The sequence below is a fragment of the Charadrius vociferus genome, unplaced genomic scaffold, assembly GCF_000708025.1.
Source record: "Charadrius vociferus isolate BGI_N301 unplaced genomic scaffold, ASM70802v2 scaffold68, whole genome shotgun sequence".
Taxonomy (NCBI): Eukaryota; Metazoa; Chordata; class Aves; order Charadriiformes; family Charadriidae; genus Charadrius; species Charadrius vociferus.
Window position 1 is genome coordinate 4,457,727 of NW_009649946.1, and position 26,097 is coordinate 4,483,823.

The window sequence follows — 26,097 nt, forward strand, 5'->3', positions numbered from 1 at the left end:
CAGAATGTATTAAAGAAATACCTAGACTCTGCATCACTGTTTTAGGGTTTGGCTGCAAGAAGCTTTGTAGGCTGACACAAGCTCACTCTGCCCACACTCCAGGCAAGCACAAACTCTTTCCACCCTAGTCAAAACCAAGGAAACTTTGTTCTAGCGGCCATGCAGCTGTATCAGTACTGCACGGATCCGAGGTGGTTTCTCCTGCACCTCAGCAGGACTTCTTAGCAAAGGTTCAGCATCCCTCTCACCACAACTTCCAGTGTGGAGCGGTCATGGGCACAGTTGCTTCACTGAACAAGCAGAGTATCACACAGCCATCGCACCACAGAATAATATATTCTGCATGCTCTGTGTGCATGAGAGATGGGCAAAAAACACTCAAAAGTCCATTGCCTGAGACCTCTCAGGAAAAAATATTGCTGTACAACTCATCAGAACCAATCCTGTTTCTAGAATTCGTTTTAGTTAGACAAAATCAAGGGTCAAAAATCTTCTAATGCTGAAACTGAATTCTCCAGGGAAAAAAAAAAAAGGGAAAGAGGCGACATGATTTAACCTAGCGGTTTTTCAAGGACAGAATAGTGTTCTTCCAAAGAAAATCAACTGGTAAAGCTACAGGTGCCAGCCCCATGCCCAGACTGTGCCAGACTGATGTTATTGTATTCTCGTAATGAATGATGCCACTGCTATATTAATTTGGCTTTTATAATCATAAGAAAATATTATATTTTCATAAATATGCAATATTATAATATATCTTATATGTGATAAACATATATTGACTTTACAGCAGGTATAGTCAGTGTATGACAGTCCTGTACTCAGCTCACCATTGGTTTTCTGTGCACATTTGGGTACCACTATTGAAGCAAGATGCACGGAAATTGGAGAAAGCTCAAAGAAGATGAGAGAAGGTTGAACAACGTGGGGTGGCCACATTCAGAATAGTCTGAGGAACACCAGGAAAAGAGTCTTCAAATATGTGAAATGCTGCAGTAAAAAAGAAAAGAATAACCTGCTCTCTTTATCCACAAGTCAGGAGCTCATTCAGACACTCAGAAAACTGTCTGACAGTCGTGACAGTCAAGCACCTGACTGGGTTGCTGGGAGTGGTTGCAGGATCTGTGTCACTGAAGGTCTTAAGGAAGCAATTATAAAATATCTCTCAGGAAGGGAGATACATCACATCGGTAGAGCTGATCCTGCCTTGGTGAAGTGCTACGGACTTGATGACCTCCAAAGGCGCCTTCCAGGACTATTTTTCTGTGGTCCATGTTTTCAGTATTACCACCTGAATGAAAAGGGCTCATTCTCATGAAAGAGGAAGAATTCTCTCTCTAAAGACCCAAAGACCAGTGCTAGCCAGCTCCAGCTTGTCAGTGGTAAAAGCTTCAGAATAAGGGCTAGTGCCTGCAGATTTCCATGGGTTAAATCCAAGTGTCTGGAGGAATTAACTACTGCCCATTCCTGGTCTTCAACCATCACCCACGTGCTGGAAATGCAACAGCAGACATGACAAAGAAGCAATTATCCCAACAAAATCAGTTATTACCAGCGATTCATATGGTAATGATGGTGGTGAGGATGATGATGATACTGCTCAACTGTAGCAAGGATGATAATAACCAGTGTTTTAGGGAACGGATTACAGGTTTAATTTAAATGAATAGTTTATCACAGATAATGAATTTTGCAGGGGAATATGGTCCCAGGAAAACGCCTTGTTCTGAATGACTGAAAATTACATTGATTTAAGTAGTGGGCTACCATATTTGCACTATTCATTTAAGAGAAGAGAGAATGTAGCATTTTTATGTAGATATTCTTTGCCATCCTTAAAAAATGGATGTTAATGTCATGATCATGGTAAGGAGAGCCATTACAGACTCCCACATGTTTATTGGTATCATTTTTGTAAGCTCTAAAATTTTACTCAAGTCCCATTTATGTCATCTTTGTTTTGTCACTGGCATAGAAAGAAAAAACTATCCATGTGCTAAAAAAGAAACTGAGATTTGTGAGCATCTTGTGAAATTCATAAGCAACAAAGATCCTAATTCAGGAGAATGTTGAGACTCCTGTTATTACAGTGGGACTTGAGCATAGATGAGAGGGAAGCGCTCTCAAACAAAGGATAAATGGAGGTCTGGAGCAATATATTAGCACTAAAAAAAAAATCTGTTAAGCTTATTCATTTCCCAGTAAGTGTCCTTTTTTCTAATAACAAAAATGTTAGAAACTTCATTTACATGTTGCAGGGAGAGGCTAGACAACAAAACATGAGAGAAAAGGACATGAGAAGATAGAATTAAAGAGTTGCCCATGTTTCAAAAATGGATAGAGACATTTCGGACCCAAGACAACATTACTTTATTCTTCAAAAGATCTGGGATACCAGTGTATCTCCTTTCCCATTCATTTAACTTTTCCTTGTACAGTTTGCATCTTGAATTCTCTATAAGATCATTCCTGATACTGTTAATGCTGTTTTGCTGTCATTGTTGATTTCAAACCAGGCTCTGCTTTACTTCACAAAGTGCCCTCCAAACTCAAACAAGCTGCAGAAATGCTGAAATCAATACATGCCTCTTAAAGGATAGATCTTTTGTAACACAAAGGAGAGAATGACTAATAGATTACTGAAGCCTTAACAAAACCTCAACAGATCCCCATATGGTGCATTGCAATTAAAAGAGTAGAGGATGGATTTATAATTTTTGGGGTGGAGAAAAGAAAAAGAAAAGAGTTTTGGACAAGAAAATGAGTGAGGTGGAGACAGAAGTGATGTGTGACCATACACAAAATAGAAACCCTTCTTTCTGAGCCTTTCGTCTCCGGGTCACTGGTTCCAATCGAGCCCAGGTCGATAGCGAACAAAAATCATTTTAATCTGATGGCTGTTTGCTGACCTATGTGAAATGAACTGGTTGTGTCAGTCCACTTCCCAGCTGACAGCTCTCCCCATCATCAAGGCCATTGCTACAAGTGGCAGTAATTGGTACTTTTTTAAGTCCAGCTCAGCTAAAAGGCTGAAGAATGGAAAAAGCAGTAGGGCTGAACCACCTCCTCCTCTTGTCCAGCTGCTCCCTCCAGGTGAGTGCTGGGGGACGCTGGGGGAAACTGGCACTGCTGTTGCCTGCACCACATCTGCTCTTTGGACCAACAAAAGACTTTGGGGCAAAGGGGAGTCCTCTGAAGTGGTAAAGACCTCTTGTGAACACAGATTTCTTGGGGATGATGTGGGGTAATAAGGCCCCAGGCCTGCAGTGCATTGCAGGTGGATACCATTGTTTGTTGGTGGCCCCATGGGAGGGTGTCTGTGCAACCACGGGTCTCTGAAAGGACCCATCAGGATACTAAGCCCAATCTCTGGGGCCTCAGGATCTGTAGCTACAGTTCCACCTGCAAAATAGTAGCGAGGAGGGCTAAGTCCTACTTCCACTGATGGCAGTGGAAGGACATGTGGGCTCACTCACACGTGGATATGTCCAAAGGACTTTAATAACATTTTCAGAGAATTTCAGTTTTTAATGAAACAAGCTCATGTGAAGGGTGACCTGACAAAGTGAGCTGAATCTAAGATGTTAAGATAATAAAGGAAGAAATAAAATAAGAACTTCAAGAAGTTAATAAAAACTAATGCCCCAGAGAGGACAATTTTAATCATAAATTTTATCAGCGTTTCTCTGAGCAGCTGATACCTCCCCTATTGTGAGGAGATAATGTATTATGAAGAAAATATTATGAAGGGGACCTTCAATTACACTTTAAGCCACAACCACCCTATCTCCCTCGGATGCCCCCTGGGAATGGTAACTTTGCCATGGGAGATCAGAGATGCCAGGATGGTCCAGCTGAGAGGGGGCATAAAGAGGAGCTCCAAAGCCTGCCCAAATGGTTCTGGCTAGTGCCATTTTCTATAAGGTAAATCTGTGCCTACTACTGCAGACAAGAGGGAAGGTGTCCCCCGTGTGTAAAGGCAGCCAGAACGGCTGGCAAAGCTGTGAAACAAAGCCTTGCAAAGTGGAAAACCCACCTTGTGAATATCCATTTCCCATTTCAGGGATACACATAGAAGTATAAGAGACTGAGGTCCCATCAGGCATTCTCCAGGTGGCAGGATCCATGATGCAAGTGGATTTCCTGACAACTGAATGAGATGCTCCCAACACTGTACTTCACAAGCAGTTTGTGTGATATTACAGCTATGAAACTTAGGTGCATGGGATAGGAACAAGGAAGAACAGAAGCCAGAAAAAATTAGGAGGAACCTGGCTTTTGCAAGCCATGCCTTGTACAACTAAGTCTTTGCCATACATGATCTTCTTTCACATGTAGACAAATGTCCTTTCCAGCACGCAAATCAAGCTGGGTGCTAGGGAAAGCAACACCTCCATTCTCAAAGTAAGGGCAAGAAAAAGACATGATGCTCTCTCATGTGGTATTTTTCTGAGCTGCCACCATTTCCTGTCCATTGTCAGCTAGATCATGGCCAGAGACAATCTCTGTCAAAGGCTGGCAGTGGTCTTCACCAGCACATGTACACTCTAGTCCATTTATCTAGAGCTGGAGAGAAATAAGTGTCTGTCTGCATGGAAGAATTTCCTTTTCAGTTTGCACTTGTGATGCCCCATATCACCGTCAAGAAAAGAAACTTCTAGCAACTTCAGTCTGGACGCTAATGAACATTGACCACTAGTGAAGCTGTCTGTGCACACTGAATTCCCTTGTAGCTCAGAGTCTGAAGAATGGAGATACACAGGGTATCTCCAAAATCTCAAAGGGAGCTGTTGCCTTCCTGCTAGCTGAAATGATTCAGAAGGAAGTGGGAAGAAGTAATGGTCAAACAGGCACTGGTGCCACCTCAGCCTGAGTCAGTCCTCAGGCAGGAAGATGAAGAGCAAGCACTTAGAGAACCACAAGCGGGAGATGTGTATTATGACAACTGAGCTAGCTGGGCTTTGGCTGGAGTCTTACGCTCCCTAGGATCCTTCCTTTGTTTAATCCAAGTCAAACTCATTTTTCCCAGAGTTTTACCAGTGGGCTAGGTGCAAGCTGAATTCTGCTGCCATGTATAAAGAGCTGGGGTGACTGTCCTGCATTGGGCAAGGAAGAGAAAGGGCAGAGCTGGGATGGAGAGCTTGTGGGCTGAGCCCATTTCCACAGTATGCTGTGGGATACAAGGTTCCTGATTCACAGAAGGGTGAGGAGTTATATTAAGAAGAAATTCATTCATATAACATCAACTGGTAAACTAAAAAGCACATGTGTGTTATATGATAGTCCTCATCTCTTAGAATACAAACCAGAATAAAATGTTCAGGGGCAGGTAGAAACATGATCCAGAGGTGAATTGCACCTGTGAGGTGTCAGACCTTCCTCTGAAGAATTTGGCCTTTTCAGAGATAAGATCAATACTGGAATAAATAGGCTGCAGACAGAAGAACCCAGAAACTATTTCCGTAGTGCCTCAGACCTCTGGTCCGTTTAATTAAGTACCCCAGTGGAGCCACCTGCGCATGCTTGTTCAGAAGCTGTTAAACCCCAGTAACAGACAGTTCTGTGAGGATGTACCTGTTTTGAGCTGTTTCTATCTAAATACCGCAGTATCGTCACCTCCTCAGAATTTGGGTGAGCCTCAGTGAATATTCATAACTTGTAAGCTATGGGGTTTAGGGGATTGGAGTTTTGCAATAATTGGGAATTACATGAGACCACCTAGTTCATTAAAACAAAATGAAAGACAGAGTCAAAGGCAGGCCTGCAAAGGTAAACAGTGCATGAATTCACTGCCTCCATATTTAAAGCCTTCAAAGCCTTTCACTTAAAATCCTTTTCCGCTCTGGATCTCAGCATGAGTCTGGCTGCGGGGAGGTTTTGTGTGGTGGCCTGTCAGCTTCCATCTCCAACACAGTGAAATTCAACTAATTGTAAGTGCACATTGCTCCAGGCGTACACTGCACACTGCCACTCGGGCCATGCACACGCGCCGTCACCCCATCCACCTACTGTAAAATACAGTATTCTCTCCCCACACCCACACTTTTCTTTTTTGTTACTTGCAATCACCGAAAAGATGACAAGCCAGAGCAAGGAGCAGAGATCCCTATTGTGTTTCTGCAAAAATCGGTGCAGAGGGATTTAGTCCCGCAGCTACGTTATGTGCCAAGAATTAGAGCAGTCGTTGGCCTGTGCCTCCATTAATGAAAAAGGATTGACCAGAGAGCAGTGTGGGGTTGCATCTGCCTTCGGACTTTGATCTCACCTGCTGAAGCTGACCTCACCACCATGTCAGGCTCTCTGCATTGCAGCCAAGGATCAGAAAGCATCAAGAGGAAAAGAGGAATAGAAAAATGGGAAATACCTCACAGTTGAAGACCCTCCGTGACCCAAAATAGCCTCTGTTAGTGTTAATCCTCAGTTGCTTGTGAGGTTCTGCAAGGTCAGTAGCCACACAGGCCTAATTTGCTCCTTAAGCAAAACTGTTTCGTTCCTGAGCAATCATGGCGATAGTATAGTCACAAATTACTGGCAAACTGCCCCAGCAAGCTATTTTTCAGCATATTCCCATTCTTCAGAATTTGTTGTCTAAACTCCACAGAAGTCATCTGAGTTTGGTTTTGTTTCTGGATTGGGTAGGCCAGGCTTTACTTCTATCAAAGTAGGTTTTGTTTTCTCACTCCTTAAACTAGAACCTTTTTCAACTAAATTTTGGTTATCAGCTTGACCATCACAGATTGTGAGTGACGTACTGCTTGCGTGAATGCCATCATCTTCAACCAGACCCTCTTCTGGGGGGACAATGCAGGAGTGCGTTTACCTTTCTCACCCACAAATTTCCTAACTCCCCAGTAAAAAGCCAAGAGGATCATTTGCATCACTTTTGCTGCTGCTAGTTGATCAGCAAAATACTACAGCTTCAAAACATATGTTTCATTCTTCTTCACTCACTTTTTTGACCAGCTTTGTGCACTCAGTGAGGTAAGCAGCTGCTCTCTCTACCACAGCTAGCACCCTTTGTAAGGGCCTCGATGCTCTTGAGGTGCATTAAGCATGATCCAGACATACCGAGAGATCAGCCCCGTCCGGGTACTCAGGCAGAGCATAGGTGTCTCCAAAGTTCAATGAGCTTGGCCTGGACAAGCATCTGCCTCCAGGACCGTACAGCTCCTGTGGCGATGGGAGAATTTCAGGGAATTTTGTGATCCAAAGCTCAGAAGCTGAATGATGGTAGGTGCCTCCCCAGCAATGGGGAACTGGGTTTCTGAATTAATCTCTTTGTGCCTCAGTTTTGTTTAGCTTTTGTATAAGGTGATGGAAGAGGTCGTTTCAATCCCACCCTATGCCTTTATTGTGTGTTAGTACCTGATGCTTCACTGGCAACTCAAGGTGCTACAGTTGAATGAGTCATGTAAATAAGATTAATATTTGTTTAGTGGTTAACACACCTTTCAGGCTGATCCTCATAAAGTTAAGTTCAGTTCTGAGCAACCTTCCTGATGTGACTAGCTCCATTTTCATTACTGTACTGCAGAAGTGTTTCTTGTCCTTCAGATCACCTGTTAACTCCGCTCTCATGTTCAGTCAACCTGTGACACTATAATTCAATGCTGCTTCAGTGACAATAACATTGAAATTCAACCACACAAGATCAACAATTTAAATAAATAGTTCTAACTGCTCTCAAAGAACTCATAATCCCAAAGGCTTTCACTGCCACTCACCACTGAACCTCACCACTTATGCTCACCCAATTATGCAACACTTTTCTTCCCAAGCCATTGCACCTGAAGTGCTGATTATACTGTACTTGGAGTGCCCTGTGCTCTCTGAAGGGCTATTTTCGGTCTCTGTGAGGTTGTCACGTGGTTCCTGGTAGAAGTGATCCCATTGCTATTTCCTACTTTGTTTTGGGGGCATTGAAGTGCTAATGTTCAGGGATGTGTCCACAACACTGCAAGAAGTAGAAATGCAATTCCCTTTTTGGAGATGGGTACATCAGCACGAAGCAGTTTGCCCAAAATCTTGTCCTCATTTCTCGGCAGTGTGAGAACTATGATCCAGGAGTGCCAGATCCCTCTCCTGACTGTGAGTGCACCCTTCTTGAAAAATAAACGCTAGGCAGGGGAGCCCCAAGGAAGATAATAATTGCTGCTAGCTGCCTCAGGAATTAATTTGTTAGATATACGACAGTCTCAAACATATTTGAAGGAACAATTCCATTTCATTAAATAAAAAAAGTCTTAGAGGAGTTAATAGGAAGAAACAGAATATGATGGTGTGTGTGTGTGCATGTCTGGAGATACCGATATAGATATGGATATAGATGTAGATATAGATATAGATACATTCCCAACTGAAGTACTCTCATCAGTTTATTGCTTCATTCCTTTATTTCCAGGTGTTTTATAAATATTCAAAAAAAAAAAAAGGTCATTCCAAATACTAGAGTCAAGCAGGACATTTTCTTGGACCTTTTGATGTCGATTCTGAGTGTACTGGGTTTTTCTAACAGAGCAAAGACAGTTTCTGCACATACAGCCAGAACAAACCAGTGTGCCAGTAAAGTCTTGTTTTGAAGACTTAAATTCTAAGGACCTACAGCTTTTTATTGGTCTTCTGCAAGACATGAATTTCATCCACAAGACTTCACAAGGTAAAAAGTAACACCATAGCAAACTGGAGACACAAGTACACCTCTTCTCACTTGGCCTGAAATGTCTTAGCCATTTGAACTCACATTTCCAAGAAAAGATTACAATTAGGAAGAAGCAGATTAGATAGAATTGAGTGGCTCAGTTGATCCTGACATGCATTCTGATAGGTTTTGTGTTTCTGGAAGTAGCTATTCACGAGAGTTTGGGCTCCTTCCTTTAATGGAGACTTTAAGTCTATCATATCAGATGGATTGTCTCAAAGAACCTCACCCACCTTGTGGGCAGAGAGCCGGTCTCTAACACCAAAGTGCAGAGGGAAATGTAGGAGGCACAGCCCAAAGGAATGAAGAAAATAAATAGCACGTCCTTACACGTCCTTCCTTACACAGGGACTCAAGAAGGGCCAAACCCACCGTTCTCACAGATTTCTCAGCATCCAGACTCCCATCTCCTGCTTTCACACTGCTTTCTGCAAAACAACATCAAATTTTACCAGCCAGGAAACTCTCAGAGGATGACTTCTGCCTGCTGAGCCAGCGCTGAGGAGCAAAGGGCTTCCCACACTTTGAATTTGCATGTCACCTGCCTTTGTAGGGGCCTGGAATTTTCCTTGAGCATTCTGGATATCAAGGCAAAGCATGTTTTCCCAGGAGGGCAATTTTGCTTGCATGTTCTCCCCTGCAGTTTCCCTATGCTTTCTCTGAGAAGCCAGAAATCCCTAGAGCAATTGCTAGTATGGTTGATTTTTGCCACGTTGACAGTAAGTAGTAGTCATTAGTAAGCAAATACTGAATTCCCCCTGTTGCATCTTTCTCTTGCAGCTTAAAGACATTATTCAACCCTCTGCTTTCTTTCCTGCAAAGCTTCATCTAAGATAACTATATGATACAAAACTCACAATTATTCTACAATGCTTTTATTCCTAATCTTAATAAGCAACAATGGCTGAGGTGTAGGGATTAGTTTTGAAGAGTTCCTGACAAGTCAGGAGGAGCTGTTGCTTTGAGGTGCAGCAGAAAATCGTTAACCTTCAGCTAGTCATTAATCTCCAGGAAATGTCCACCCTGCAGTCAGTACTGTTCTTAGGATGAAAAGTGTTATATAAGAGCAGAGTATTATTATGAGGTGAGAAAGGGGGGCAAAAAAGATGTTTTTCTGAGAGTAAGTGCTCTCCAAATTTTATTTGGTTTTGATTTCCTTTTCCTAACAGTATTGAACTTCAACAGAATGAGCACTGGGTTGCTTTAAACCATTGCTTCCCTCATATGTAACTCAGTTTGTACAGGCGTGTATTTTATTTTTATTTTTTTTTTGTTTCTCTGAATACTGTTTATTTAAGTAATTGTTGGCTCTTTTCCTGTCCTTTGTTGACCCCAGGAAACAACTTTTTTATGTGTTTCCATTCTGGGATTTCTATTATCTACTGACTTGAGCTGGGTGTGCTTCCGTGAAAAGGCCCAAAAGAGAAGTAGAGAGCTAAAGTTACTCTTGAACTAAAGTCAACTTGTCTTACAGTCTGAGGCCCAAGAAAACCATCACTTGAAGCAAAGCACTTAGAAGGTAGTTTACAAGTCTACTTCCTAAGAACGAACCAGGATGCAGTGTTATCACCTTTATGAAGTTAAAGGAGGTGGTTTTACAATTTGGTGGAAAGAAGTCATGCTGTTAATTAGTCACATTTATTTGACAAAAAAGTAGGGGAGGGTGAAAAGGGGAAAGGAAGTTGGGAAAGCAAAACAGAGCAGAAGGGAAAAAATCTTTATGATGAGGTGCTCGGCAGGATGAAGGAACAAAAGGAAGGCTTTCTGCCTGTCTCCTGATATTTTCCAACTCAGCAAAAAAATCCATTGTGTAGCTTAAGGGGAAAAAAAAGTTAAAGTTGAAAGCTTAGTGTGTGAAAGCAACTGCTCAACCATTGTGTAATATGGGCTAATGTAATGTCACTGTTTCCCCATGATGTAAGTTGCAATTTTTGTTCCAGTTGCTGCGGTCAATGTTATCGCTTTCACTTTTCAAAAGGGGGTAAAGGGGTGCATGGAGATGGTATTTCTCTTTACCCCCACCGCCCCTTCCCCACCCTGAAACAAATACTTCTGTTAGGAAATATCAGTGCTGACCAGATGTCACTGACTTTTTTTTTTTTTTTTTTTTGGTCAGATGGGAATCTGGCTACTTTCAGTCCCTTTGGAAGTCCTGGGGTTTGGCGGGCTCCAGGAACATGTGTGTGTGTGGAGGGGAGAGCTAAGTTATGGGTGTCAGAGAGGGATGCTGAAAACTGTGGAATGGATTTCTTTGGGCAGAGGGAATACTTCTTGAAGATCTTTAAACCAGTCAGGGATGGTCAGGACTGGCATGCAAAACCAGACAGATCCATGAGGGTTGGCACTTCATGTTCTCAGAAACTCTTTTAGCCAAGGGTGTTTTCTTGGAACCACTGTGAAGTGGCTTGTTCATAACAATCAGCAAATCTAAATGTAGAGACAGTTTTTGTTTCTGTCATATCAGCTGAGAAAAAAAAAAATTAGATGTGGTTACAGATAAGAAATACAGTGGGTGGATGACAAAAAGAGACTGCTGTGCGCGGATGCTCTAGAATTGCTTGGGACCATAGCCACGTGTCTGTGCTACCTTGAACTATGGTCTCTACATCTTGCAAATGGGCTGAAGGAACAAGACAGTGCTCGATTGGCAGTGGGACCACTCCACACACAGCCTTGCCTGGTGTCGCAGGACTCAGGAGGTGGCAGTGGTGATGCAGTGAGTGGCACTGCTCCACCTGGAACCGCACTCAGTAGGTACTGCTGTGCCCAGTGCAGAACAGGGGGTGGTTTATCCTCATAGCCCATAAGCTAACAGCCCTTGCCACCCATGCCAGTGAGGACCATTACCTTCTGCCTAAGCAAAACCTTCTCCTCTTCCCCTCAGTTTTACAGTTATATCTGTTTTTCTATTCAAACCTGTCATAGGTGTTGTACAGAACTGGTGCTGTGTTCTTCCCCAGCTATGGCTCTGTTGCAAAATAAGTGTTTTTCCCTTATATGAGCAAAGATAATTAAGGAGTTCAGTACACGGAAGTCATAGCATGGCAGCGTTATTTTTAACATTATCTTCAGATGAATGAAAAACCAAGATAACTCAGAGTTACTAAAAGCTCCCAGACAGTGGGGAAGCAACTCTCAACTCTTCACTTCAGCTCTGTCTTTAAACCAGAACAAATGACTGTGTTTATTTAATACTGTGTCTAGTCTTTGGTGATGGCTTTAAGTAGTCACTTTAAAAGAAAGAAACAAAGATTTTTAATGAACAATAAGGACAGCAACTAGCCTTGAAAGAGTGTGTAACACATGACACGTCCCAGGTATGGTAATGTTATGTATGCTTAAGCATATTAAGGCTTGCATTCTATTACTTATCATCTCTAATGTAGCTGTAGAGTTCCTCACTGCTGATATGGACAACAATGCTTTTCTAAAGCATGCTAAGCTCTTGAAATGTCATCAAAGCTCTTCATAGACACTGAATTCTACTGGTGAACTACATGTTGTGGTTTCAAGTCCTCTTATTTTGGCCTTTTCCAGCAAGCAATTAGGAGAAGCTAATTCACTGTTCCATGTTATGTTCCATCTTTACCTATCCTTTAGTAAGGAAACCCTAGCATTTTATCATGACATGGAAGGCTTTCCATATGCCTCATCACCTCCACTGCCAAACTCCGTGGTCCATTCAGCTTTGAGCCTACCTGTTTTGAAATGCAGAGATGGAAACTGACTGTGGTTTTCTGTCCATTTTAGGATGCAGGGAGATGGGGCCCTAGACTACTGGAAAGGCAGTCTTGGGTGACCTAGATTTCTGTAAGAAATCCTAGCTCCCTCTGAGTCATTACCAGCATTGCCATTGACTTCAAAGGCGCCAGGACGGCAGCCCCCCTGCCTTCATTTTTGTGCTGAAAAATGGGATATTATGATACTTGCCATTGTTTCTGAAGTGGTTTTAGGTGCACATAAAAATTAAATTATTAAATAAAATATTATAATTATTACTGTATTTTCCATATTGTTTTCTATCACACTATTTTGTTTGCTTCTCTGATAGCCCCAAGGCACAGAGCAGATGTTTTCACTGAGCTGTCCTCAATGACTTTTAAATTACTTCATCATTGAAAAATGGCAACAGTGCCAGTCTTTCTTGTAACATTCAATCTAATCATCCCTCATATGCTTAGAAAAAGACAACTTCAGGGCCAAATATGCATGGCATTGGAACCACTGCCTCCAGGTACCTCAGGTAAACAGCAAGAGGAAGATGGAGAGGTAAAGAGAGAAAAAACCTACATGAAGAGTGAGAGAGCATAAGATGGAAATGGGCGGAAAGAAAGAAAGCTTATTTGTGCAATTGAAAAGCATTGTAGTTTGGATTTTCTTCAACTATTAATGGCCTGAAACTCAAATATTAATTTAGCTTGATTCTTGAATCTGTTTTGCCTTAGAAATAATAGGGGAACCCTTTATTAGAAAAAGGAAAAAAACATTCCTCGAATATCTGACAATGCAGCATTACTGAAAACTTCTGATTCCCCCAACAGAAAACCTATTTAAAAAAAGACAAGTCATTAATCAGTAACAGCTGCTGCCAGCACCTGTTATTTATTCCCGTCATTAACACTTCCTTTAGCATTTCTGACAGAAATGGGTATCTTTTCCATCCAAACACCCTGTGCTTTGTGGAACATCCCCAGAACTCTGTGGCTATATTTGATCGACAAGGTGTGGCTATGGCTTACCCCAGCATGGTACTGCAGATCTTCTTTTTCACTTGTGTGTTCTTTCTTTATTCTAAATGTAGGTTTAAAAAGCCCTGCACATCTCATATCTTTTGCTGAATACTTGTGCAGCCTCTAATCTTTGGTATGCCCTGGTTAACAGGCCACAGGGGCAGGGGCACACAGTGACTGTGGGGTGTGTGCAGCTGCCAAAGGATTCCCCCCTATGCCTAATTCTTACTGAGCCAAATAGAAACTCAGAGGGCTTACAAGCTGGGATTTCAGTGCTACAGGTGTTGTAATGTTTCTGTGTCGGTTTTGTCTTCTGTCGGAGCCTCCATCCCGCTGCTTAGAGCAAGCCCAGCAGGGGTCCCCTGCAGAGCTGGCGGGGAGGTTCCTCACCCAACTTCCCCCACCATCATGGCTCTGTGACGCCCCCCAACTCCCCACCGCCATCCAAAGGAGGGGGAGTCCCCGGGTAAAACAACTCTCTGGCTTACTTCTTCCTGCAACACCCCCCGGCTGCCTCGTGCCCCTTCCCTTCCCAGTGCAGGAAGCATCCAAACATCTTCTCACTCAGCAGAAGAAAACAGGAGAGATCAAAAAGCAATTAACATTGTTTAGAGGCATCTTTCCTTTATATCCATTACCTGTGAGCTTCCAGTGCCAAAACTTGGTATGGGAAGTCCTGCTTTCCGCAATCATCCAAAACCCTCCTGGGCACGTGCAGAAGTGAGCTCTGAAAGTCCAGCTGGCTCTGGCAATCCTAGTTTGAAAACCTTGTGGTAAACACTAATATATAATATAAAATAATATAAAAAACATGTAGATGTGATGCTTAGGGACATGATTTAGTGGTGGACTTGGCAGTTTACAGTTGGACTCGATGATCTTAAAACCCTTTTCCAATGTAAATGATGCTATGATTCAATGATTCTACGATTCAATGATTCTACATTTCTGCACGTAGTTAAACACATTAGCAGCAGTGAAGAAATGCAAGCATACGGCTTTGCTTTTCCTGCTTGTCCTCCATACTCCCAAAAAGCATTGGTGCTTTTTGTTTCCTTTTTCTTTTCCTAGGTCTCTCTTTTTGATTAATAAATATGTCAAATCTGTTTCATGCTCATTCACAGTTTAAACATTGAGATTTGTAGTGGTTTCCTACCACCGTTAGATAATGTTTTTCATCTGAAAGCCACTGTTTTCATTTAGGACTGTTGAGGTTGTGGCAATATTTCTGTTAGTCTTTGGGTTTATAACATTGTGTTAGTAAAAAGCATGCATGGGGTTGGATTTAAGAGAACATTGTTTCTTTAATACAGATAGATAAAGAAAGCAGTGTATTGTATTTATCAAAAGGAAATGTCAGCAGAACTTTATAGTCTGGTAATTAGATAACGCAGATAAGTCTGCTGAGTTTGTGTGCTCACAACTGCCATTCCAGATAACACTTCCTGAAGTCAATTAGAAGAACTTACACAACACCATACATTTTTCACCATTCCTTTCTTTTAACTGATACAGTAAGAAAGAAAGAAAATTAAGATACAGGCTACAAGCAGCATGATATGTAGTCGTTCCACATTATTTTTTGCTCTAAAGGATCCGGCTCACTTTGAGCGAGAGCGACGGGCATCTAGCTTTTCCAAAAACGCCCGCAATCGCAGCAGCAGCAGCAGCAGCTGTGCCAAACCATCACTGCTGTGGGGCAATGGAGAATTCCACGGGCCCTTTGATTCAAACCAAGGTAAAACCAGACCGAAGCAAGGGGCTTACATTTTTCAGACAGGTGGCCTTTTTAAACAACCATGTTTGCATCTGTGGAAAACCTTGTAAAGAAAAATCTCTTAGTACCTTGAAAAGGAAAGCACGGAAGTAATAGTCAAATTATCTTGGATGCAGAACTCAGATACCAGTGTTGGAGGCCCGATTCTCCTCCATACAATTTTTATTTTAAGATGAGGCAGATGAGGTATTTTGACTCTATGCCTGTTGAAAACGTTCTGAAGAGGTTTCATTTATTTATATTAATGGTAAAGTATGAGCCTTTTATGCTAGGAGTTCATATCTCATAATGCTTTGTGCCTCACGTAATTAGTTGTTCTTGAGGATACCAGTTTTTCCTTGTGCAGGTTACCATAAAAAGTGTTTTCTGACATATAGCCAAATCCTGCAGTTTGCTTGTGTTAAATACAACCTTCCTCAGGCCACAAAAGTGCTACTTAAGGCCAGAAGATGGGATGAGAGGGAGAACTTACCTTTAAAGATATTCACATTCTAAAGCAAAATCAAAAGTATAATATACAACTTTTTAATGAGATAAAATTCCCAGATCAATTTTATTTTGGGGAGAGAAAAAAAAAAAAAAAGAAAAAAAAAGAAAGTTTTCAGCTAATTTGCTGTCTGCCGGGAAGCACTTACTTGTCACTTTGCTATCTTGCTTCATGAAGAAAGTGAAACTCATAGAGTTTTTCAAGAGGGTATTTCAGTTTACCATAGCTGAAAAACAATTTTCCAACTGAAAATGTCCTTCGTAAATATATTGACTTTGAAGTGTTGTGGAAAAACATAATTTTCTGCTAGGTAAAAATTCTGATTAGAAATGATCATCAACAACCTCCAGCATGAACATCCAGGCAGTGGTGGGAGCTGGGTGCAGAAATGGCTCTGCAGCACGCGTCCTCCCCATGCTAGTGGCCGGACAGAGTTATCTCTCTGCTCTGTCCTTTCCCACAGAAAGTGCTGTCCTCACAAAGTTCCAGTTTCGTGTTACGAAAGAGAACACAGGGCACCCCTGTCCTGATCCTTTCTCTGGCTCAGCCTTCAGCACCCTGGGAAATTACCCTGTGGAGATACACACACGTTCTGAGCCTGCGCAGCTGTAAGCACTCAAGCCTTGTCTGAACAGCCATGTATTTTCTGAGTTATACCTGTGTTTTTGCAGCTGAACAGCCATGATCTAGAGAACACAGTGGTATAAAGTTGCTTTTACTAACATGCCTTAGATAAATAAACAAAGGAAGGGAAGGTATCTGCACTGGTGTATGTGAACTTGCTTTCAGTGTAGCTGCATCCACACTGGCTGTTCAGCTGGTATAGTTTTATACCATAAAAAAAAAAAATCACCCTGGTCATATATAACCTATGCATAGAGCAGGCTGTAAAGTAAGCAATACCAGTTTATATAGTTGCCCCTAGCAGGTGGCATGAGTCTGCACTGACCTTCACAGTTACCCCCACAGCTGACACACAGCATTCCTCATCTGTGCCAAGGAGTAAGGCATTCCTAAACATGGCACTGAGATGCTCTGGATACACCTGTGCTGGGAAATTAAGCAGCTCCTGATCCTTGGAGTGTGATCATCCGTATCATTGCATTGCTACAGTGGTCCCTGCCATGCTTTTACTACTGCAGTTAGCAGTGTCCCCGGCTGTTCCCAGGCTCAAAACAAGCAGTGTGGATGTAAGCAGTCAATTTGGGAGAGTAACGCAGTTAACACTATGGATGCAGACTGGTCCATACCACCTGGTTCCAGGGCCAGAGAGCAGCCTCAGCAGTGTTGAATTTATTGGTGCAGGTGATGAAGCCATAGGAGCAGGAGAAAAGACCAGGGATGTTTCTTCCTAAGGAAGAAAGCCAACCTGTCACAAGGATGCTGTGGCCTCCAGCCCCATCTCCCCCACCTGCCTGTCCCCTGACCAGGCAGCAGCCGCTGCACAGCAGCGAGTCTGTCATCCACCTCTGCCTCACTGTGAGCAGCAGGATCAGCCGTCACGTTTTCACAACAGTGGGCCCCATGTTTCATATGAAAATCTGCCTTGTAGTGCACATTGGGTCTTTTCCGGCTACACTCTTGATGTCTCTGACTTGCAGAGTAGGTAGCAGAGACACAGGCAGAAAGCCAGGTCTTAACAGCCAGGTGAAAAAAGTACTTCCCAAGGAGGGAAGGGAATGGAGAGGCTCCCCATTTGCCTGACACAAGTAGGTCTCAGGCTTCATGAGGGATCACTACTCAGTTTGGGATTTGGCCTAGGAGAAGTAGTTCTTAGGTAATTTTCTTTGAAATATACAACTTTGGATGTTAGGCCATAACAATACGGAGGTTTCCCAGGGTCTGTCAGCAGAGAATTCCTATCTGTATCACTCCTGCAGCTTTCCTGCTTGTCCCCCACAGTCCTAAGCCAAGTTTAACCTGTATCTCCACCTGCTAAATGGTTTTGCTGGAAGAGAGTCTGCAGCAGCAGAGAGCCGGCTACAGACCTGGATTGCAGGTGCCGATCTGTGGGAGGCGGCTGATGGCATTGTAGCCCCCCACGTGAACACAGCCATGTGTGGCATCCTTTCTGGCCCACTGGCACACAGCTGCATCATGTCCCCCCTTCACACACTGTGCACACACTTACACCACCACAGCTGCATCCCTCCCCACACCAGTTTGCCTCCTTGCTGCCAGTGCTGGGTTTGCGTATCCTATCTGAGATGATGGATGTGTCAATTGTGATAGGGGTCTCTATTCCACACGAGCATCTCAAAGCACTTTACAAAAATAGCTCGCTACCTCGCAGACAAGCTATCTGACATGCAGAGATAGGAAATAGCCTTACTCACCTTGGAGGGTATTTTAACATTCCCCACCACCACAGTATCCTCTCACAAGCACAAATGACCTTCTCCCTCTTAGCACAACCAGGAGGCCCCATTTTCCTAAGGCCCTGGAAAGATTAAGTGACACAGGTCCAAGGTTGCACAGGAAGTCTGGAGGGAGCACTGGAAATAGAAGGGGGCCCTCCTGAGTCCCTCAGCAGCGCCTTGACCACAAGACCATCCTTCCTCTCCCAAGGTTACACATCGAGGCTGCAGTGCAGCCAGGAATAGTACCCAAGTTTCCTGACACCCAAAGCCGTCCTCCCTCACTGTGTACAAAGTAAGCACAAATATCCATTTAAAGCAACTTACAAACCTGTGTCTTGCCATTAAACCTAAGACTAAGAACCAAAGGCTTCTTACGTTCAAAGAGCTGTGATGCACCTCGCTTAAAAAGTCCCATTCCACAAACAGGGCAGCTAGCACATCCCTGCAGCTAACCTCTCCCGCTCTCTCAGTGCCTCTTAAGTTCCTGACATGTCCTGTCCATGCCAACCCTGCAAAATACTTTGCCACTTGCCACAGAGAAACAGGTTTGAAGGAGGCAGAGGCGTGGGTTGAGGGGTGACCTGTCCAGCCACCCTGTTGAGACCTGGCACCGAAGGAGGCCAAGCCCTCCCTGGCTGCTGCTGGGTGGAGGGGAGGAGATGTGGCAGGTGGAGGTGGGGGCCATGAAGGGACGGTGCCTCAGCAACAGCCTGAGGAGGGATCCCCAGAGCCCAGAGGTCCTGGCACTGGGGAGATGAGCAGGCTAGACCGGCCATGGGCTTTCACGTCCCCTCCTGTGCGGACACGCACTGCATCGGTACGTGCAGCTTCCCCAGGGAGAGCCAGAGATGTGCTGTGTCAGGAGGGGCACGGTGCCACGTGTCCCTGCAGCTCGTTGGAGCCGTTCCATTCATTTTAATGGGCTTTGGAACAGGCCCTGAATTCTCAGCTGTCCCAGCTAAACGGCCTCCCCAGCCAGGCTCTCCTCTCGTTTTAGACCGAGGAGGCCTTTTGGAGACCCTGCTGACAGGGAGGATCCTGCCGCTTTTTGGCAACAGCGCTCCCGTCCCGGGGCGAGCGCTGCCCTGGCAGGGCCGGGGAGGGCAGGCACCTTGGCTGCCCCTCGCCCCTGGCGTGCACCACCTGCACGCGCAGATGGGCCTGACCAGGCCGCCTGCTTGCTCTCAAGCAAACACACACACAACTCCCACCCCCTGCCCCGATCATCCTTTTCTTTCTCCCCCAGAAAGGCCCAGGTACTAAAGGTGAGGAGCATGGTCCAGTGCTCCACACTACACACCTCAACCTGCTCTGGTCACCAAGAGCCCCTGTATACGCACACACTCAGGTTTTGGGGGACTTAGTATTCCTCTACAAGAAATACATCCTGCATGTGGCGGTAGCCCCAACACTCCTCAAGACAAACAGAAGAAGCCATTGGACTCATCTGCACAGCCATCATTTCAGAAGGTGGTTCAGAAGGACACAACTGTGCCCTTCTCTTTGCCCACACTACATTTTCCTTCACTCACCAAGCTCAGCACTTATGGTAATTAGCACACTTGGACAAACTGAGCTTTCTGAAGCTGTTTTATTTTTAAGTGAAGTTAGGTAGATGCCGATGCTGTGCCTTTTTACAAGAGCAAGGAGCTGTGTGCTTCCCCAGACCTTTACCTGACACCATATCAAAGTAGTACTTGCTGTAGCACTAAAGACCTGACGTTACGGAGGCACTCAGCCATCAATGACCTTCCGTTCATGATTGCTGTTTCTACAGAGTAGCATTAAGAGGGCCCAGCTGAGACCATGGCACTGACTGTGCAAAGTGCAGTACATCGTAAGAGACGAGCCTGCTCCAAAAACCTTGGGAAGAGGAGGAAACAGAGAGAAATAGTGTGATTTGCCCAGGGTTGAAGAGCAAACTAGCAACAGAGATGGCAATAAATCCTACCAAGGCTCACTTGTTTGTCCAATCTGTGGCATTACGTTGCTCTGAACACCTGCTGCCATACACACCGTCATGCCTCATTTAATATATGATGCATTGACTGGTTATTGGCAGGTTGTTATGTTACTGCTCAGATTGAAAATGCTGTTCAGACCATCAGTGACAGGCTGGTTTTTAATACCTTGTATCACTCTCCTCATGAAAACTTCCCCTAAAAAGACACTTTGGGATGAATGAAAAGGATTACCCTATCGAGTCACTTCATGAGAAGTGATCTTGTCTAAGGTTCGGCTTAGCAAGGAGGCATTATAGACAGACAAGCCCCTGCAGTGAGCATGATTTTTCCATTAACTTCACACTGAACTACAGTTCCTGTGTTTCATGTACTTATGTACACTAAAACAAGGGGAGAACCTATATACTTTACAGTTATACATCACCAGCTGCGATTATTGTTTGATTATATCTGCTAACCCATTCTTTGTGTTTAGGATACCATCCCCCTCCCCTGAAGGGAATGGGAACAGAGTATTTTCTTCAGGTCCCAGAAGATGCAGGAGGTGGCTCACAATGGTTGGGGTGGGTTCAGATTTAATGGATCAAAAAATAAATTATTTTCTATATTTTCCTTTACTTCCTGAAGTGGAAGAACACTTTGCCTGTTTCTGTTTTAACATGCAGCACAACCTGGAGGAGAGCTAGTTTAGGCAAGCTAAATTGGGGAAATTGCCTGAGCATTCAGGGCCAAGCCAGGGGATGGGATCACACCCTGCCCCAGTATGAAGGCAGCAGGGACCAGGGGCAGAGTTGAAACCAAAGATGCAACTAATCCTTTAGACAGGTATCATAGACAGGAGAGTTGTGGCCACCAGTCAATCCAGTGTCACCCTTTCCTGGGGAGGGAAATGCCACCCCCCCGGCATGTGTGACTGGGGGAGCTCGCATCCCATGGGTGCGCATCAAAGGCCGGAGCCCAGGGGCTTCACTGGTGTGCTCTGGGTGTCCCAAACACCCCTGAGCTCCAGGCAAGTGTTTGAGGTTGAGAGAAACAAAGAGCTGAGTCATGACGAGGCCTGCGTCTGGATTGCAATGGAGTGCACTCACGTTGCTCTTCCTCGGGAAACGATGCCGAATGTATTTATATATACACAGCCCAACATGACTGAGCAAACATTACTCAAGGTTTTGACCGACACTTGCCTTTGGGGTAAGAGTGAGCAAAACCTTGGGGTCAGCAGTTCAGAAGGTTAGGAGGGGAAAGGAGGAGGTGGGTCTACACAGAACAAGTTTTTCCCCACCCTTTGTGATAGGACCTGGTCCTACCGCATCCACTCGTGAGTCCACAGAAGCTTGTCAGATGCCTGGTTGCAAGGTTCAGTCAATTTATCATCGGTTATGGAATAAACATAGCACTCTGATTATCATTAATAATATTTATTTTGGAAAAATATTTTAAAAATGAATTTCTTCATTAACAAAACGGTAAAAAAACCTCAAATAACATTTGCACAATATTCCATAAATACATTTATATACAAAAAATATAGTCACATAGACCCGAAGTGCCTTTGTACATATTTACCAAAAAATTTAAATTATAAAAAAAAGGAACATCACAAAATACTCAAGCTTTACAATTATCATGAAAATATTTTTACAGATTCAAAAAAATAACACACTTTTTCTCACCTAGTAAAAACACATTTTAGTATCAAAAAAGACAATAAAGGCAGTGTTTGTGTCTCTAATTCAAGAAAAAACTGGCTCATAAGAATCCAAAATATACACTTCAGGCAGTGCATGCTTCTTATGTAGTAATTAAGTCCATTCATTTAAATATATATAGAAAAGCAACTGACCATAGTGCAATGATAAAATTCGTAAAAGGCAGTGCAACAGTAATCCTTGAACACAGACCCTTGCCTGGTGTCCATCTTGTTTCTTTATTTTGCAGTCACTTTGCTAACTTCAGTAGAGAACCAGCTCAAGCCTGAATTTAGTTTCTCAGCAGCAGTCAGTGAAGGAATCTATCTCCCATTCCTCTTTCAGCAGCATTCATCGGGGCACGTCTCCTCTGAAATTGTTCTGAACAACCACCTTGCCATATCACCTCTGGTTTACACCTGGTGAGAGAAAACACAAGCGGAGATCAGGAGAGGTTAATGGAAAGTAAGAAGAGGGCTACAAGGCTGCAGAGGGTCAAGAATCTCTCTTTATGCCGTGCAAGAACAGACTATGCATGACGCACACTAAGGCGTAAGTCAGCAGACCACAACCACGCTATCATTGTACCCTTGTCTGCGAAAGTCATCGTATCCATAATGTGCAATGCAGTAAGTCACTGAGCTTATCTTTACAAAGTCCACAGCACGACAAACTCGAGCTGGCTGGATTTCAGCAGGTACAAATCACGGTGGCACTGTGGAAAAGAGTTTAGCAGCCCTGACATGTGCTAGATGAGGGTTGCGCATTGAGACTTTTCTCTGCTGTTCTAACTGCCAGGCAGTATACTAACCTCAGTTGCTATGATGCACTCGTCTTTCTCTTCTGATATGACATACACCGACTGGTACTTTGTGTCCTTTGAAGTGGAATATACTGAATCTGGTCGTTTTCTTTCAGAAGTATCACTATTGAAGACAAAAAGAGACAACACAGGTGAGATGGTTGTTGCTTAACGCTACCTATGAGACACACCCCTCCCCTTCAGAGTCAAGCCAGCCCCCACTCGGATGTGAGAGATACCTCTTTAGTTGTACTGCACTTTTCTCCTCTGCCTCTGAATCATACGTTTCACACTTGGCTTCACATTTGCTGTGCTCCTCTTTAATAGAGTCCTCATTCTTGAGTTCATGCACCAAATTGTAATCCACTGATGGGTATCTGACTTTGTAGCCACTTTTATCAGAGTTATCGCTGTGAAAGTCTACTTTTTTGTTCGTGTTTTTAATCTGAGTGGCACCAATGACACTTATGGAAATGTCCTTCTCGCGCTGGCAGTTCGCCAGGTTGTTCATGGTCTCAGTCTCGCTCCTGCAGGCATCAGGCTGGTGGTGCCTCTTCTGCACCCTGAGCCTGACGCAGACGACCACAGCAGCACACCCCAGCAGCAGCATGAGGACCAGAATAATCCCGGCGCACACAGCGATCCAGGGGAACTGGGCATTCTGGCCTTCCGTGTACTTCTCGGTGAAGTCGACGATGACCGGTCCCTGAGGCGGCTCGGGGAGCAAAAACTGGCAGTTGAGCCCGCCGTACCCCCGGGCACACTCACAGACGTAGCGGTTGTTTCTTTCGTGGCAGGTGGCCCCGTTGTGGCAGGGGTTGTGTTCACATCTGCTCACTGGGGTGCTGCAGTTCTTCCCGTTGTATCCTGGGGGGCAGGTGCAGGAATAGTCATTGACACCATCCTGGCAGGTCCCTCCATTGACACAGGGAAAGGAGGCGCAGTCATCCACGTTGTCATCACAGTGTCTCCCAGTGAAGCCAGCCTGGCACTGGCATATGTAAGAGTTCCCCAGATCGACGCACTGGGCTCCTGCAAGACACCAAGGGGGACGAGCATTGAGTGGTGGGCAGACAGACCCGACAGCCTCCCACCTGCTGCTGTCAGGGCGACCATCACAACCGGCAGCTGAGAAAAGCTTTCTTTTTGATAGGTTAGCTCAACCTTTGCCAAGTCTGATCCACCAGAAAAAGTATGGGGTTTTTTTTAAGGAAGATATTTGTTAATCAATCAGATCTATTTTGCATTCTCCGTCCTATTCCCTTTTTAACATTTCACTCAGCTTGGACAACAAAGCTAGTCCAGATCAAGTTAACACCACAATCTCACATTACAGAGTTTGAGTGGTGATGAATGAGGAGGATTGCAGTAAAGAAAGTCTTCACTAGTTTAATCAAAGCAGGAAGATTACTGTTACCAGCTTACAAGTAATAATGTTTAGCACTTGTATGGCATTTCGCATCCACAGACCTCAAAGAGTCTTCACAAAACATTTGCAAGTATAATCCTCCACATTTTTATGAAGCTTCAGGCCAAGTTACCTGGCTACAGTCACCCCTTGAGAAAACGCGATCTGCAGCAGTGGCCCAAACCATACCATTGTTTTTCAAGTACAGTTCCTCCACCAAGTCGTCTATTGACATGACATGGACAATGACTGATCAGTGGGCCTTGTTATGAGCGCCAGACCATAAGCCAAAATAACTGGATGGTCTCCTTTTACAAGATCACTGTAGCATATTTGGCCTTACCATTAGCACATGGGCTGGAACTGCAGTAATCGATTTTCTTTTCACAGTTGAACCCAGAATAACCCAGTGGGCAGCGGCAGCTGTATCCCCCATCAGGGTTGTCGGTGCATCGCCCACCATTGAAGCACGGTCCGTCAGCACACGTCATTGCGCTCAGCTCACAGTTTTTGCCATAGAAGCCTGGGGGGCAGGTACAGGAATAGCTGTTCTCGAGATCCTAGGGGGAAGAAATAAGAAGTGGTCAAAATACTTATCCGAAGCTGCTTCGAAATCCAAACAAGGATGTCAAAAAAAATCAGTAAAACTGACATTAACTCCTCCCTTGGGGTTTCAGATGACACAAGCAACTCAAACTTACAGTGCAGCTTCCACCATTCTTGCAAGGGTTGGCGTCGCATTCATTGATTTCAATCTCACAGTTTGAGCCTGTGTACCCGGGTCGGCAAGAACAAGTGTAGCTCCCCTGACCAGTGTTGGTGCATGTGGCACCATTCTTACAAGGCTTGTGGTGGGTGCAGTAGTTCAGGTCTGTAAAAGATTTATTTATTTTTTTTTAAAGAGGGCAGTCAAGACACTTGCTACTTTGCAAGGCTAGCACAGGGTAGGTGAGCTGGAAATAGCTGCCTGCTTTCTGCGTTTTAAAACAGACTCTCGGGCAAGGACTGAAAACTCACCCTGGTTGCAGAAAAGGCCACCCCAGCCTTCTTGGCAGTTGCACTGCCACGGCTGCTGACAGGTACCATGAAGGCAGCCTGGGTATCGGATGCACTCATCACAATATCGCCCCTGCCAACCCACTCTGCATCTGAAAAAAAAAAAAAAAAAACAACAACAAAGTCTTGTCAGATTTAGACTTCTCACAGTTGGAAACCCTATCACAAACTCTGCAAACACACTGATGCCAGGGATCAAGTTTCCTAAAAGCCCTCAGTGATCCTTCATGTGAGAAAGTCACCGAGTCCAACCGTAGCATCAGCTTTCATCAGTCCCAGCTATTTCTTCCACTTCCTTAGATAGAGCCACGGTTCCAGGTAGTTAATTTGTTTACTCTAGTAACAAACAACTAAACCTTACACACAGCACTGTAAACTCATTAGGTTAATATTAATGGCATTGATCTTTGACTTGTAGATTAATACTTTGATCTGGCATCACCTGGATTTCTCAAATTACCATCTAATACGAAGAAAGGCATTTAAACCGACCCTTCCACTGAGCAATGGCTCACTTAACACCAGAGCATCAATGTTAAAGACAAAGAAGGGAGCAGGAGGGGAGTGGAAAACTTACTTGCATTCCCCAGGTTTGTCGCAAAAGCCGTGTTGCTCATCGCATCCAGGCAAACAAATCGCTGTAAACAAACCAAGCAGGGAGAGACATCAGCACCGGGGCCGAACGCTTCCCTTTTACAAGTCCAATCCCGAGAGCACCTTGCGGGTGGGGAGCGAGCCCCTTTTACTAGGTCGGGGCAGTTAAGCACAGCTGAGTTAATCTCTGGAGTCTGCAGGAGTATTGATCTCGCCCCGTAACTGGGCACTTTACTTATCGCCAGGGATGAGCATTCTTCTTAATACAGTTGCACACAGACAAAAGAGGGCTCACAATTGCTCCCTTCCCCACAGCCCCTCACCCCCCTTCCCTTCCCAGTGAGGGTCAGAAGTCCTTTTTTCCAATTCTATGCACACAGCTCCACCTCTTAATATCCCCCGAAAGTGTGTGTGCAGATAAGAGTGGACAGCTGGTGTGCAGGGTGCCAGTGCAAGACAGCTGCTCTATTGTCTATTCTCTCCCAGCAGCTGCCCCACTGCAACAATACCCCGGCCCCGGAGCCAATGGGGCC

At 44.4% G+C, this 26,097-nt stretch overlaps 1 protein-coding gene across 1 annotated transcript in view; it reads right to left on the reverse strand.

Moving 5' to 3' along the window:
- Nucleotides 1–21,444: 21,444 nt before the first annotated feature.
- Nucleotides 21,445–26,097, reverse strand: part of DLL1 (delta-like 1 (Drosophila)) — a gene marked incomplete at its 5' end in the record, with an annotated part of 7,414 nt that continues 2,761 nt past the window's right edge. Inside the window, 7 exons of the mRNA XM_009891465.1 lie at nt 21,445–22,123; nt 22,516–22,630; nt 22,746–23,538; nt 24,258–24,474; nt 24,616–24,785; nt 24,932–25,062; nt 25,548–25,608. Coding sequence (XP_009889767.1) covers nt 22,118–22,123; nt 22,516–22,630; nt 22,746–23,538; nt 24,258–24,474; nt 24,616–24,785; nt 24,932–25,062; nt 25,548–25,608 — 1,493 coding nt within the window. The remainder of the gene's footprint in view (nt 22,124–22,515; nt 22,631–22,745; nt 23,539–24,257; nt 24,475–24,615; nt 24,786–24,931; nt 25,063–25,547; nt 25,609–26,097) is intronic.